The sequence below is a fragment of the Trichosurus vulpecula genome, chromosome 2 (assembly GCF_011100635.1).
Source record: "Trichosurus vulpecula isolate mTriVul1 chromosome 2, mTriVul1.pri, whole genome shotgun sequence".
NCBI classification, from domain to species: Eukaryota; Metazoa; Chordata; class Mammalia; order Diprotodontia; family Phalangeridae; genus Trichosurus; species Trichosurus vulpecula.
Window position 1 is genome coordinate 398427173 of NC_050574.1, and position 12417 is coordinate 398439589.

Below are 12417 nucleotides of genomic sequence, written 5' to 3' on the forward strand. Positions count from 1 at the left end.
GAACGTAGGAGGAAGAAGAGAAGAAAGGAAGAGGAAGGAAGAAAGGCTGGGAAGAAGGAAGAAAAGAAGTCAAGAAAGAAAGGAAGGGAGGAAGGAAAGATGAAAGGGAAGGAGAAAGGAAGCAAGGAAGGAGAGGAAAAAAACAACAAACCAGTCCCGTGCTTGCTTGATAAAACTATCGACAGTCAGTATTAACCTAAGGAGACCAAGACTAAGGCGATTTAACTGATAAAGAAACCGATGCCCAGAGAGGTTTAGAGACTTTCCTAGGGTCACACAGCCCGTATAGGATGGAGGTGGATTTGGGGCGCAGGGTCAGCGGGAGCCCAGAACGCAGCCTCCTCCTCCTCCTCCCGCACCCCGGTCAATGGCCATTGTTACTGGGGGTGGTGGTTTGCTGAATTTCAAGCCCTCATCGATCTGGGCCTCGCTTATGGAGCGGGGCGGGGGGTAAATCAGAGCGGACGCTTCGGTCTCCTTCGTAGACCCCGGCCTGGACCCCACACTAGCCTCCAAGGTTTTTTTTTTTTCCTCGGGGCGGGCTGCAGGCACGCACGGCCCCTTTAAAGGCCTGGACCGAACCAAGGGGCCGGGGAGCTTGGGGGAGGGGCAAGGAGAGAGCCCGGGACCGCGGCAGGGGCGGGGAGGAGGGATCGAGACGCGCGAGGCAAGGAGCGAGGCGGCGCGACGGATTCTGAGGAAGCGGAAGTGCGTCACAGGGGAAGGCGCTGGTTGTGTCGAAAGGGTCATGTGACCAGGGAGCCACCGAAGAACTGTGGCTAAAGGAAGGGGAAAGGGAAGTGTTGTTGGGGGGCGGGGGGTGGGGCCGCTCCTGGTTTCTGGGGGAGGGTTGGGGGGGCAGGGGGAGGGTTGGATGCAGGGGAGCAAACCTCCTGCTGCTGAAGAGCTAGAGCCGGAGACTCCTAGAGCAGGTGACTATCTGCTTTCCTTAGGTCGCCCTCCCACTCCTCCCCATCCCCCCGGTCTGTTCGTTCTCTCCTCCCCCTCCCCCCGCGCTCCTGGCAACTGCCTCCTCCCCCCGCCCTGAGCGCGCGGCCCCGCGGGAGTCCGGGATCGCCCGAGGCTCGCGCCCCCTCCCCAACCCCGCGGGAGCGCGCGGGGAGCCTGGAGAAGCTGGAGGGCTGGGAGGCTCGGAGGAGCCGGCGGCCGAGCGAGTGGGTGGGGTTGTTGGGGGGTATTTTTGTGGGGGGGGGGGCGGGGTGGATGGAAAGCGAACTGCATCTGTATGGTAGCGTTCTTTGGAGTTGGTCCCTTGGTTCACTTCGGGATGTGCATGGGCTTTATCCTACTTTATTAAAAAAAAAAAACAAACCAAAAAGTGGGGGGACGTTCTGGAGGCGTCCAGTGTTCTGGGACCCTATTTCTCCCTCCCCCCTCATCCCCAGGCACTGCTTCCTCGCCTTTCCCAGATCCGCCTCATTGGTTTATTCTGCTGTCATCATCCTTACCTCTGTGCACATGGACTCAAAACTTCAGTCTTGGAAAGAGCACGGAATCTGGAATCAGGACCTCTGTTAGAATCCTAGCTCACGGTGACCTTGAGTAAATCATACCTACCTATTCCTGGGCCTCAGTTTCCTTTTTTTTTTTTTTTTGTACAATGTGGGGTGGATAGGGTGGGTGAGGGGGCTCTAACGCCCCTTCCAGCTCTAAATCCTATGTTGGGAACATAACTTTTCTTCCACATCTTTACTGATCCTGAGAGGTTGTCAAACGCCTCTGCTTGTCTGGCAGGAATGGAGCAGGGTGTTTGGACCTCATTAATCACCCCTACTGCGGCCCCTCCTCCTTCCCCCCCTTCCCGGGCTTCTGCTTTCTTGGAACCCTTCTGGGAAGAGTTCATTTCTTGCAAAGTTCAGCTGCCTTTTGGTTGAGAATGTCGAGCTCTGGGATTGTAGCTCATTCTCTTTAGATGTGGTTATATCTTTTCTTTAATCACCTGTATTGTTTTGTTCTCCTCCGTGCGAAACTTAGAAAACAAGTATTGATTTGATTTATATAGGATGTAGCTTGGAGGATTTTAATGAGCTTGTCAGAATGGTTCAGGAATCTTTTGTGAATAGAGGGTGTGTTAGAGGAGGTGGTAAGTAAAAGGTGTAAGATAGATGGTCCGATCCCTTTTTAGCGAATTTGATTCCTCTTAAATCAGTCGAACCCTCTCCCCACTTCTTCCCCCCCCCCCCCCCCCGCCCCCAGCCCCCGTGCTCTAGCTCTATTGTTAGTCAAGAAGTAGAGGCTTTTTTTAAAAATCAAAGAAGCTTCCAGATGTAGTGGGGAAAACCCCATATAGGGAGTCAGTCACCTGGCTTTCCAGTTGGAGCTCTCTTTGTGAACTTGAGGCAAATCGAAGAAAACTCTTAAGCCTCAGTTATCTGTGAAATGACTGTAGATTGCTTTATCTGATCTTGGAAGCCTCTTCCTACTCTGAATCCTATGATTCTTATGATTTTTTATTGTCTTGTTAGTAACTTGGAGATAATGTTAATTTTGAGATTCGTCATAACCCATTCTTAGGTCATTACAATTTATTGTTGATTTTTAATATGGCTAATTTCTGATCCTGTTTGTAGATTAATCGTAAAATCGGGTGTTCAGTAATTCTCTGTTGATACGAATTAAGAAAAAACAAAACACTCGTAACATTTATTCTGTTGCTGAAGTTTGGAATGCCTGTCAGTGTTGTAACTTTTTTTTCCGTCTGCTATCTTGACGATTTTTTTTAGGTCTAGCTTTTGGCTATGGCGGCTGCTACGATAGTTCATGATACATCTGAAGCAGTTGAGCTTTGTAGTTTATATGGATTATACCTCAAGCCAATTACGAAAATGACAATTAGTGTGGCACTTCCACAATTGAAGCAACCCGGAAAATCCATTTCTAATTGGGAAGTGATGGAAAGATTGAAAGGAATGGTTCAGAGTCATCAATTTTCCACTCTTCGAATTTCTAAAAGCACTATGGATTTCATTCGTTTTGAAGGAGAAGTTGAAAATAAAAGTTTGGTGAAGTCTTTTCTTGCATGTCTTGATGGCAAAACAATAAAGCTTAGTGGTTTCTCAGATATTTTAAAAGTTCGGGCTGCCGAGTTTAAAATAGATTTCCCAACTCGGCATGACTGGGACTCCTTTTTCCGTGATGCAAAAGATATGAATGAGACTCTGCCAGGAGAGAGACCAGACACAATTCATTTGGAAGGACTACCTTGTAAATGGTTTGCATTGAAAGAATCTGGTTCAGAAAAACCAAATGAAGAAGTTCTTATTAAGGTATTTGAGACATTTGGAGAAATACGCAATGTGGACATCCCAATGTTGGACCCCTATAGAGAAGAAATGACTGGCAGAAATTTTCATACTTTTAGTTTTGGTGGACACTTGAACTTTGAAGCTTATGTTCAGTATAAAGAGTATGTTGGCTTTATCAAAGCTATGAATGCCTTGCGTGGTATGAAACTAATGTATAAAGGTGAAGATGGCAAAGCAGTAGCCTGCAATATAAAGGTGAGAAATTGTAATATTTTGGCTTATAGTTTCCCATAATTTTTAATACTTAGAAAATATTTAAATACAAGTTAGCCAATCTATAGCCTTGATTTCAGACTTAGAAAAAAATTGTAAAGAAATTATAGAACAGGTAAACATCACCTAAAAATCAGAATGTTCCTATAATAGTATTTCCTTAGATTTTAAACAGTTATGAAAATTACATTTATTGGAGTGGATGAATAATGGCTTCAGGCTATTTTTTTTTCATAACCTATAGCAGCTTATTCTCAAGTAGGCTATCTAAACTAATAAAACAGAGTTTTAAAATAATTCACATTTTGACTGCCACTGAATGTTTCATGGTATTGCCTAGGGTCAGTGAAATCTACATTTGAACCCAGGTCCTGGGTCCAAAACTGGTGCAGTTTTTTACTGCACCATGGCAGCAAAAAGATCTTTTTAAATTATTTTATTGGAAACTGGGAAAACTAACTTAAGGCAAGTAAAATCCTTTGTTGGTGGTGGTGTATGACACTTCTTGACTCTGTTTTGGGGTTTTCTTGGCAAAGATGCTGGGGTGGTTTGCTATTTTCTTCTCTGGCTCATTTTACAGATGAGGAAACTGAGGCAAACAGGGTTGAATGACTTGTCCAGGGTCACACCGCTAGTAAGTGTCTGAGGCCAGATTTGACTTCCTGACTAAAGGCCTGGTGCTCTGTCCATTGTGTCACCTAGCTGTTCTAGTAAAATCCTGGAGAAGTCCAAATTCTCTGTTAGATTTTCATTCATTTAGTTGACTGTTTGAAATAAATGGACCTTCAGTCATTTATAGTTCTATTATTTCATGCTATAGATATGCTACTGAATTGTATATAAGCACAATTATGTTTTAAAGAATGGGTTTTGATAATTAATAATTAGGCACTTAGCTACTTTCATTTTTTTCTGTTCTTTTGGAAAGGTTTCTTTTGACTCAACTAAACATCTTAGTGATGCCTCAATTAAAAAACGGCAACTTGAAAGGCAGAAGCTTCAAGAACTTGAACAACAAAGAGAAGAACAGAAACGTAAGGAAAAAGAAGCTGAAGAAAGGCAAAAAGAAGAGGAAAGGTAAATGTACATTTCCATCATATTTACTCCTTGTACTTTGAATTCACCATCAACTAGAATCTCACTTTGATTTCTGTGAATGGCCACAGCAGTTTCTTTTTTCAGTCTTTCAACTCCTTAGGATTTTCCTCCCCATATTCTTTTCCCTCTACTTCCCAGAACTAACACCCAATCCCAGCCCCACTGCCATTCCAACTTGCAAGCTTGGATCCCTGGTGTCTTATACCAGAAGGAGACTTAGTGGCCATATTGTTTCTGCATTGCTTACTAAGTGGTTTCCTTAAAAACAAAACCCAGTTAAATAGGGTGAGAGGAAGATATTTTTTTTCAAGTGTACCTAGTTGGAGCTAGGAATACCTTTCTTCCATAACAAAACACAGTGAAATTCACTTTGGTTATGGGTTAATTAGGCTTTTGTAGGCTGGCTTTGGAACTTAGCTGCCTATTTAGAACATTGTTTCTATGGGAAAATATTTTTTGAGATCTAAACATAACATTTGGTTTATAAGCCCACCAAACCATGTGACTCTCATTTGAAATTACTTTGTATGTGTTTGTGTACTTGTATCCTTTCCCGTAGAATTGCTCCTTGATTGCAGGGATTGTAGGTTTTCATTGGATGCCTATTGTTTTATATAAAGGAGACATTCTTCATAATATTTGTTGAAATGAATTAAACCTGTTTTCAAGTTAGAAATTGACTGCTTATACCTCTTAATACTTCTTCCTCCTAGGAATTTGAAACAGCTCAGAAAACAGATGCAAATGTGATCTTTTCCCACTGGATTCAGATTAGATAGCTAATACTAAATTTTGAACCTTTGAAATTTTTGTAGGATTGTTATCTTTTTATCATATATTTGTGTAGTGAAAAAAAATGTGATATCCTGGCCATTTTATACTTTCATTTTTAGGTTGATTTTTCATCCACAGATTTCAATGGAGAATTGAAACAGTTATGGAAATGAAGCAAAATTGAAGACTGACAAAAACAAAACACTTTAATCTTTTAAAGTCACATTTTATTTTTTTCAATTAACAAATATTTTCTTTCTTCGACTTACCCTGCTCCCTTTGGTGGAAGAGAACTAACTTGTAACAGTTACACATAGTGAAATGAAACAAACTCTGACATTGGCCACATCCAAAAAAAAGGTCTCAAAAAGCACTGTGAGTCCATCACTTGTCAATTTTGTTTATTTCTCTTTTTTTTGGTATTGATTAGAAAATCTTTCAGAGTTGTTTGTCTTTACAATGATGATGTTGAATAAATTATTCTCCTGTTCTGCTCACTTCTTTTTGTATCAGTTCATACAAGTTTTCCCAGGTTTCTTTGAAACTGTCCCCTTCATCATTTCTTATGTAACACACTAGTATTCCATTACATTTATATACCATAATTTGCTTAACATAATGGGCACCCCATTAGTTTCTAGTTCTTTGCCACTACAAAAAGAGTTGTTATAAACACTTGTACATATGGATCCTTTTTTCTTTTCTTTACTCTCTTTACAGTATAGTCCCAGTAGAGGTTTGCTCAATCAAAGTAACTATGCACAGTTTAGTTACTTATTCTGGTTATGATTCCAGATTGCTTTGCAGAATGTCTGGATCAGTTCACAATTCCTCACCCTGTCTTTTCAGCCTCATTGTATAGTAGTCCTTGTCCCTTGCTCTGTGATCCAGCCAAACTGATTTTCTCTACACATAGCACAGCATTCCATGTCCTTTCTCTTGCCTTTGCATTGGCCATCTTCCATGCCTCAGATGTATTCCCTGCTTACCTCTATCTCATAGATCTCTCTGTTTCTTAAGGGTGTAGATCATATCACCTTCTATATAAAACTTATCCTGATTTTCCCTAATCAACTGCTGCTGGGGCCCTCCATGCCAAAGTACCTTATATTTTAACTACTTCACATTTATTCTCTTCATATTTATTTTGTATGCGCTTTTAAATGTATACTTGGATCCCCTGTCAGGATGTAAGTTTCTTGACAGTAGATTGTTTTATTCTTTGTGTATTTATCCTAACATAGTACCTGGCACATAATAGGTGCTTCGTGAATGCTAATTGCTTGATTGTAAATGGTTTACTATGATTAGGTGAAAGACTTTTTCTTTACTTTATGAATCTGCCCTCCATTTAGCTGACAAAATGATTTTATGAAAGTGTAGGTGACCATGTTCCACTATTTAATAAACTCAAGTGATTTTCTATTTTCTCTAGAATCAGTAATTATACTGATTTATAGCTCTTCATACTTGGCTGTTCCTATCTTTCTAGGCTTCTTATACTTTACTCCCTTCATTTACTCCATAGTTTACCTACAGTGGCCTACTTGCTATTCCTTGTACATGACACCAATCTCTCAAATCTTTGTCCTTTCACTAGCTATCCCTCAAGCCTGGAATGCTGTCTTTTCACTTCTACCTCTTAGCTTCCCTGGCTTCCTTCAAGACAAAACTCAAGTCTTAACCTTCTGCAGGAGGCCTTTTCTGGTCTTTGATGTCTGAAGTAACTGGATACTAACAGGCTTCTCTATATTATACATATTCCATCTTGTGCCAAAATTAGTTTTCTAACTTGTTATTTAATGTAAATAAGGGTTTTGCATTTCATATTACACAGTTACCTTACCTCATTGCTAAGTCTATATTAGCAATTATATTGACTTGATTATTGCCATCTTAGCTTAAAAAGACAAACTTCTTGGAGATGTCAGTGGAAATGAGTTAAGTCTTTTGCATTTGAAAAAGGTTAGCTAATGATTATAAAATTATAGTTTTGAAGGTAATTTAGAACTTCTTTAAACAAATTTCTCACATTATGTGGTAGAGCCCCCTTCTGTAGTATTTCTGGTAGTCATCTAGCCTTCACTTAAATTCTTCTAGTGATACTGGCCTCTTGTGGCAGCTCAGTACATTTTTGGAGACTTCTATTAATTGCCAATTACAAAGTATTTTCTTTTGTTAAGTCAAAATAAAATGCTTTTCACTGAGCTTCCTTTTGGGTTCTGGAATAACACGATCATGTTTTACTTTGATATCAGTGAGCTCATCAATATGGACATTCTCTCCAAGCACAGCTAAACAATCTATCCATACTTTCTCATCCTATATATAGCTTGTCCATGGCATCTCACAGATTTTTCACAGGGGGTCCACCCAACGTATAGTGGGTTTTCCTTCATATTTCTTTAAATTTCACAGATAACAGTGAAGCACAAAGACTATGTCAGTTATCTTTCACTTTTGCTCTATAGCTGTCTCTCCTCCTTTTCCAGTCATTCATCTCTCTGAAGATGTCCTTTCTGTGGCTTCCATTAAATAATTATTTATAACATTGTAGAGTATTCAGTCCTACCACATAGTTCCCTATTTCTGTTTAGGTTTTTTCCCGATTTTAATTCTAATTCTTTGGACATTGCTATATTCTATGCTTTGTAGCCATATAACGTCACAAAAAGAAAGTTGCTGTAAAAAACAACAAGATTTTGCTTCATTGAAGAATTTGTGGTTATAAAAATACTAAATTTTCTGAGAGGCAATCCAACCAGTTTTTCTTCTCTTATTCCACTCTTGGACAAGTTCATTGTGTACATGTATCTGTGATAAATGTACTTTTGGATCATTTCTATGGCTTGTCCATCTAATTGCATATCCTAGTCAGGATGATAGGCATTCTTAATCCGCTTGGCTTTTACTGTATGACTAGGCCAAACTTATTTTTTTGGGAGTTCTTATTATCTTATTCAGGAGGCCTTTCAAAGTTCTGGGGCTTGATACAACCAATACAATGTCATTCACACAGAAGGACCTCACTGTATATGTAGGGAATACCTCTTCTATTTGTACTCTCATGTCTTATAACAACAGAGGTGTCAGACACACAGCCACATTGAGGCTGGACACTCAAATAGAATTAGATTAAAATATATCTGGGAAATATTTAACAAAAAAGATAACAATACAATAAAACATAGATATGTTAATATGTGGTTTTCTGTTGGGATCTTTATGTACAGTTTAGTGGCCCCTGTTTCTATTTAACACCAACACTGAAGCTCATATCTCTTTTTTGGTCTCACTTGATGTTTATAATCAGAGGGTTTACATTCTTTAATTATATTGGTATGATTTTTGACATATGCTTGGGATACACCTTGTCTGCACCTTCCTGAGCATTGTGGGGTCTTGTATTCTCTGCACTTTTCAGTCTTGTGTGACTATCAAAGATGTGATCTGCTTGTGAATATGAAAATCTTCCTGTTCTCTTCTTGTAACTTCATCACAGATACCCTTTGATATGTGTGGAGATTATTTTTATAAAAACTTTGTAGAAACACAGGACAAGTAAGCATACAGGTAGGTAGGTAGTTGCTGATATTTTTTCTGTTGTCTTTTTGTAATAACAAGGTCCATATTTTTCTCCTACCCCAACAAGAGATTATCATCTTCCTCTATTTCAGATGTTGTGAGAATTGATTCCTTGCCACCACCAAAATTAATTTGGTTTCAGCATGAATGTCCTCAGTATATAATTGGTTTAGTTTAGTGTCTATTCTCATCTTTATTTTGTCTAGTAGTTTCTACTTCCTTGTACTGCGTATTGAGGATTGTTATGTTAAAGTCCAGCAATGTTGCCTATCTGAACATGATAGAAAAGCAAACTTTGAAAGCAAAATTAAGCTTAATTGACCAGTATCATAAATATCTAGGCATTTTCAAGGGCTTCAGAATTTTTACAAGAGTTTCCACCTGCCACCTCATCTTCCTGTAACTTAATCTTTTTTGTCCAAAGGAATAACATTTATGATAATAATTTTCTCAGTTTTATTATTTAATGTGGGTTGGTAGTTGTTGATGTTTTTTTTTTTTACAATATTATTAGAGATTTTTTCCACACTCTTCATTATTTTTAGATACCAGGAGAATTTCTTAGTATCCTGATTTTGTGTGTGTGTGTGTGTGTGTGTGTGTATGTGTATATGTGTGTGTGTGTATACACGTGTACATACACATACATACTTGACCTAGTCCAACTACTTTTCTCATTTTTTTTCCTTCAGTTCCCTTTCTACTTCCTCTATGAGCACATCTGAGACTGTGATATTAAAAGTGATGGTGTTGCCCTTACTCTTCATAGTGAAAAGTTTGCTATAATTTTTTTTTAGATTTTCTTGTTCTTCTTCAACTTTCATCATTAAATACCCTTAGGTGATATTGCTTAGTTATATCTCTTGCCAAGCTTTCTTTTTCTTTCTGGTTTTTTCTTCCACTGATTCTTCCTGCTTTGTTCAGAGATTATTTTCATAAACTTCCACCATCTTTTTCTCTTAAGATTTTACAAATGAGTTTATTTTCTAAATTAGTATTGCCTGTGGCTTCCATTTGCTCTTTTTTGGCCAATAGGCTAGTATTTACCCAGTAAGCTGATTTTTAGTCTTCTCACTGTTGATCGTAGATTTAGAATTCAAGATCTTAGGGGTCATTTAGTGCAACTCCTTCATTTTACAGATGAGGAAAGAGAACCAGAGAGGTTAAGTGACTTGCTTGATATCAAACAGCTAGTAAATGGTAGATCCAAAGTTGGAACCATTGTTCTCTGACCCTAGAATAAAAATTTCCCCCCTCCATTGTGTCATGCTTGATTTACATCATTTGAACTTCTGTATGAAAGTATTATAAGTGGCATCGATGCCAAGTCAATTGATTTTCCATTTTTGAGTTTCAGTAAAGCATTAAAATAGGTCAGGTTAGAATTTTAAAATTTTAGTCCATATCTTTTTCTCATTTTTATTTTTCTAGTTTTGACCTTTGTTTAAAAAAATCTGACTGACTGTACATAAGTTAGTTGTTTAAAATGTTATCAGTTTCATTTTCTTGTTATGTTATTCCTTGCCAGTCCCTTCTGATTCTTTTCTTGAAGATAACATTTATGGTGTGTAGTATGACAAAGAGGTATAAGACCTGTTTAATCTACAGGTCTTTGGCCCCTCTCATCCCTTATTCCTGAGCCTCATTTTTTACCTTTTTTCCCTTTCATTGACTTCTCTAACCTTTGCTTGTCCTGGAGTAACCATATATCAAAGTATATGTTGATTTAATTTGGAACATCTGAGATTACTTTTTTATCTACTTTATGCACGTATATTGATGCATAAGTTGCAATTTTTTCTTAGTTGTCTTTTTGCAAGTACTTATCATGAGTATGACAACATGAGATAACCAAGCATCCCATAAAATGATGCTTCTTGTTGCCTTTAGAGGTATGATAAAACCAACTCTGCCAAATATTTCATTGATTTTCCAAGGAGAATCTGTGAGTTATCCTTCCATTTAACTGATTTTTTTTGCCCTCAGGTTTTATATATAGTTATAATATCAAGATTAATATAATTCAGTTCCTCCAGTCTACTCCTTGGTCATTTGACAAGGCTTACACATTTATAATACCAACAGTGTAGTTAATGGTTTAAAAACTGTGTAATTCTTTAGCATTCTTGTCCCTTTTTTCCACTTTTCTGCCACCATCATTGCAGAGGAGGAAAGGAACTTCACAGAAGACCATTTTCTGTTTTTTTTTGTTTATCTGCTGCTGTCACCAAAGTGTAGTCATCATCAAGTGGCCAGTTTGCTGGTGATAAAGCTCTTTGTACTTAGATAGGATGGTTCTTGGAAAGGGGACATAGTCAACTGTTGGGACCATACAACTTTCCCACCTGTGCACAGTGCTCATGAGAATAATTGCACATGCTTCAGGGGTATTCTTTTTGAGAGTATTAGAAGGAAATAGGTTGATAGACTACCTTTTTACCATTGCACGGTTGCCTAAAAGATAAATACAAGTATCTGTTGTAAGTTCTAGTTTGGCGACTATAATTTTTTTTTTAATTTGGTAGGAAAAAAAGGGGTTTTCTCCAAAAAGGTTTCTCCTAAATATGCCCAAACTATAGGAAATTTCTTAAAAGGTATGACAGCAATAACTTTTTTCAGTAATCTTTTAACTGTTAATATCAAGCAAAGAATAAAACGGAGATTTTATTTGTTAAAGGTTTTAGTCACTCTAATGTAGGTGATGCAGTGCAGAGTCCAAGTGGAAGAAGGATTTCTTATAAATGGTACCCTTCCAGCTGTATGACAGTTGTGCTGACTGCATCAATCAAGCCTTGAAACATTGTAAAAGCCCTTAAATGAGAGCCATAATTATTTAAAAATATGCCTATCTGCATAGGAAAATCTACATGGATGATTAATGTCTGCTTTTCAGAATATATTCTATGCAGTTGAATGGACGACTTATATAATTTGCCCATCAGTATACATATCTTGTACAGATACTACATATAGACAATGAGCTGGGCACGGAATTGAAGAGGAGAGGAGAGCAGACTTGATTGCTTTGGGAAAGTACAACATTCTTTTAATGACTTGATATTTTTTTTCTGGAAACAAAAGCACATTATTTTAAAACCCAGCATTCTTCTTCTATGTCATGAGATACTGTAGTCTCCAAAGATTTCAAGTTGGAGATCACTCAGAGGGTAATGGAAAGGCACGTAGTTGCCAGAAACATGTTATATAGAGTATTGCAAGCAGGTAATTATAAAGTAGAAGTGGAATAAAAGATGTTACTAAAGAACTATATGAATGAAAAAAGAATAGAAACTGATTACATGTTAAGAGACAGATAATGGAACAGTCCTGTTTGCTCACAGATGGGTTGTAATCTGCATTGTTAGAATATATTCACATGAATGACAAAATAAGAAATATTTGAGAATATTTTGAGTTTTGT

At 38.2% G+C, this 12417-nt stretch overlaps 1 protein-coding gene across 1 annotated transcript in view; it reads left to right on the plus strand.

The window, feature by feature from the left end:
- The first annotated feature begins 730 nt into the window (after positions 1 to 730).
- AKAP17A (A-kinase anchoring protein 17A) overlaps positions 731 to 12417 on the plus strand; it is a 28749-nt gene continuing 17062 nt past the window's right edge. Inside the window, exons 1-3 of the mRNA XM_036747189.1 lie at positions 731 to 932; positions 2745 to 3521; positions 4468 to 4616. Coding sequence (XP_036603084.1) covers positions 2760 to 3521; positions 4468 to 4616 — 911 coding nt within the window. The 5' untranslated portion in view covers positions 731 to 932; positions 2745 to 2759. The remainder of the gene's footprint in view (positions 933 to 2744; positions 3522 to 4467; positions 4617 to 12417) is intronic.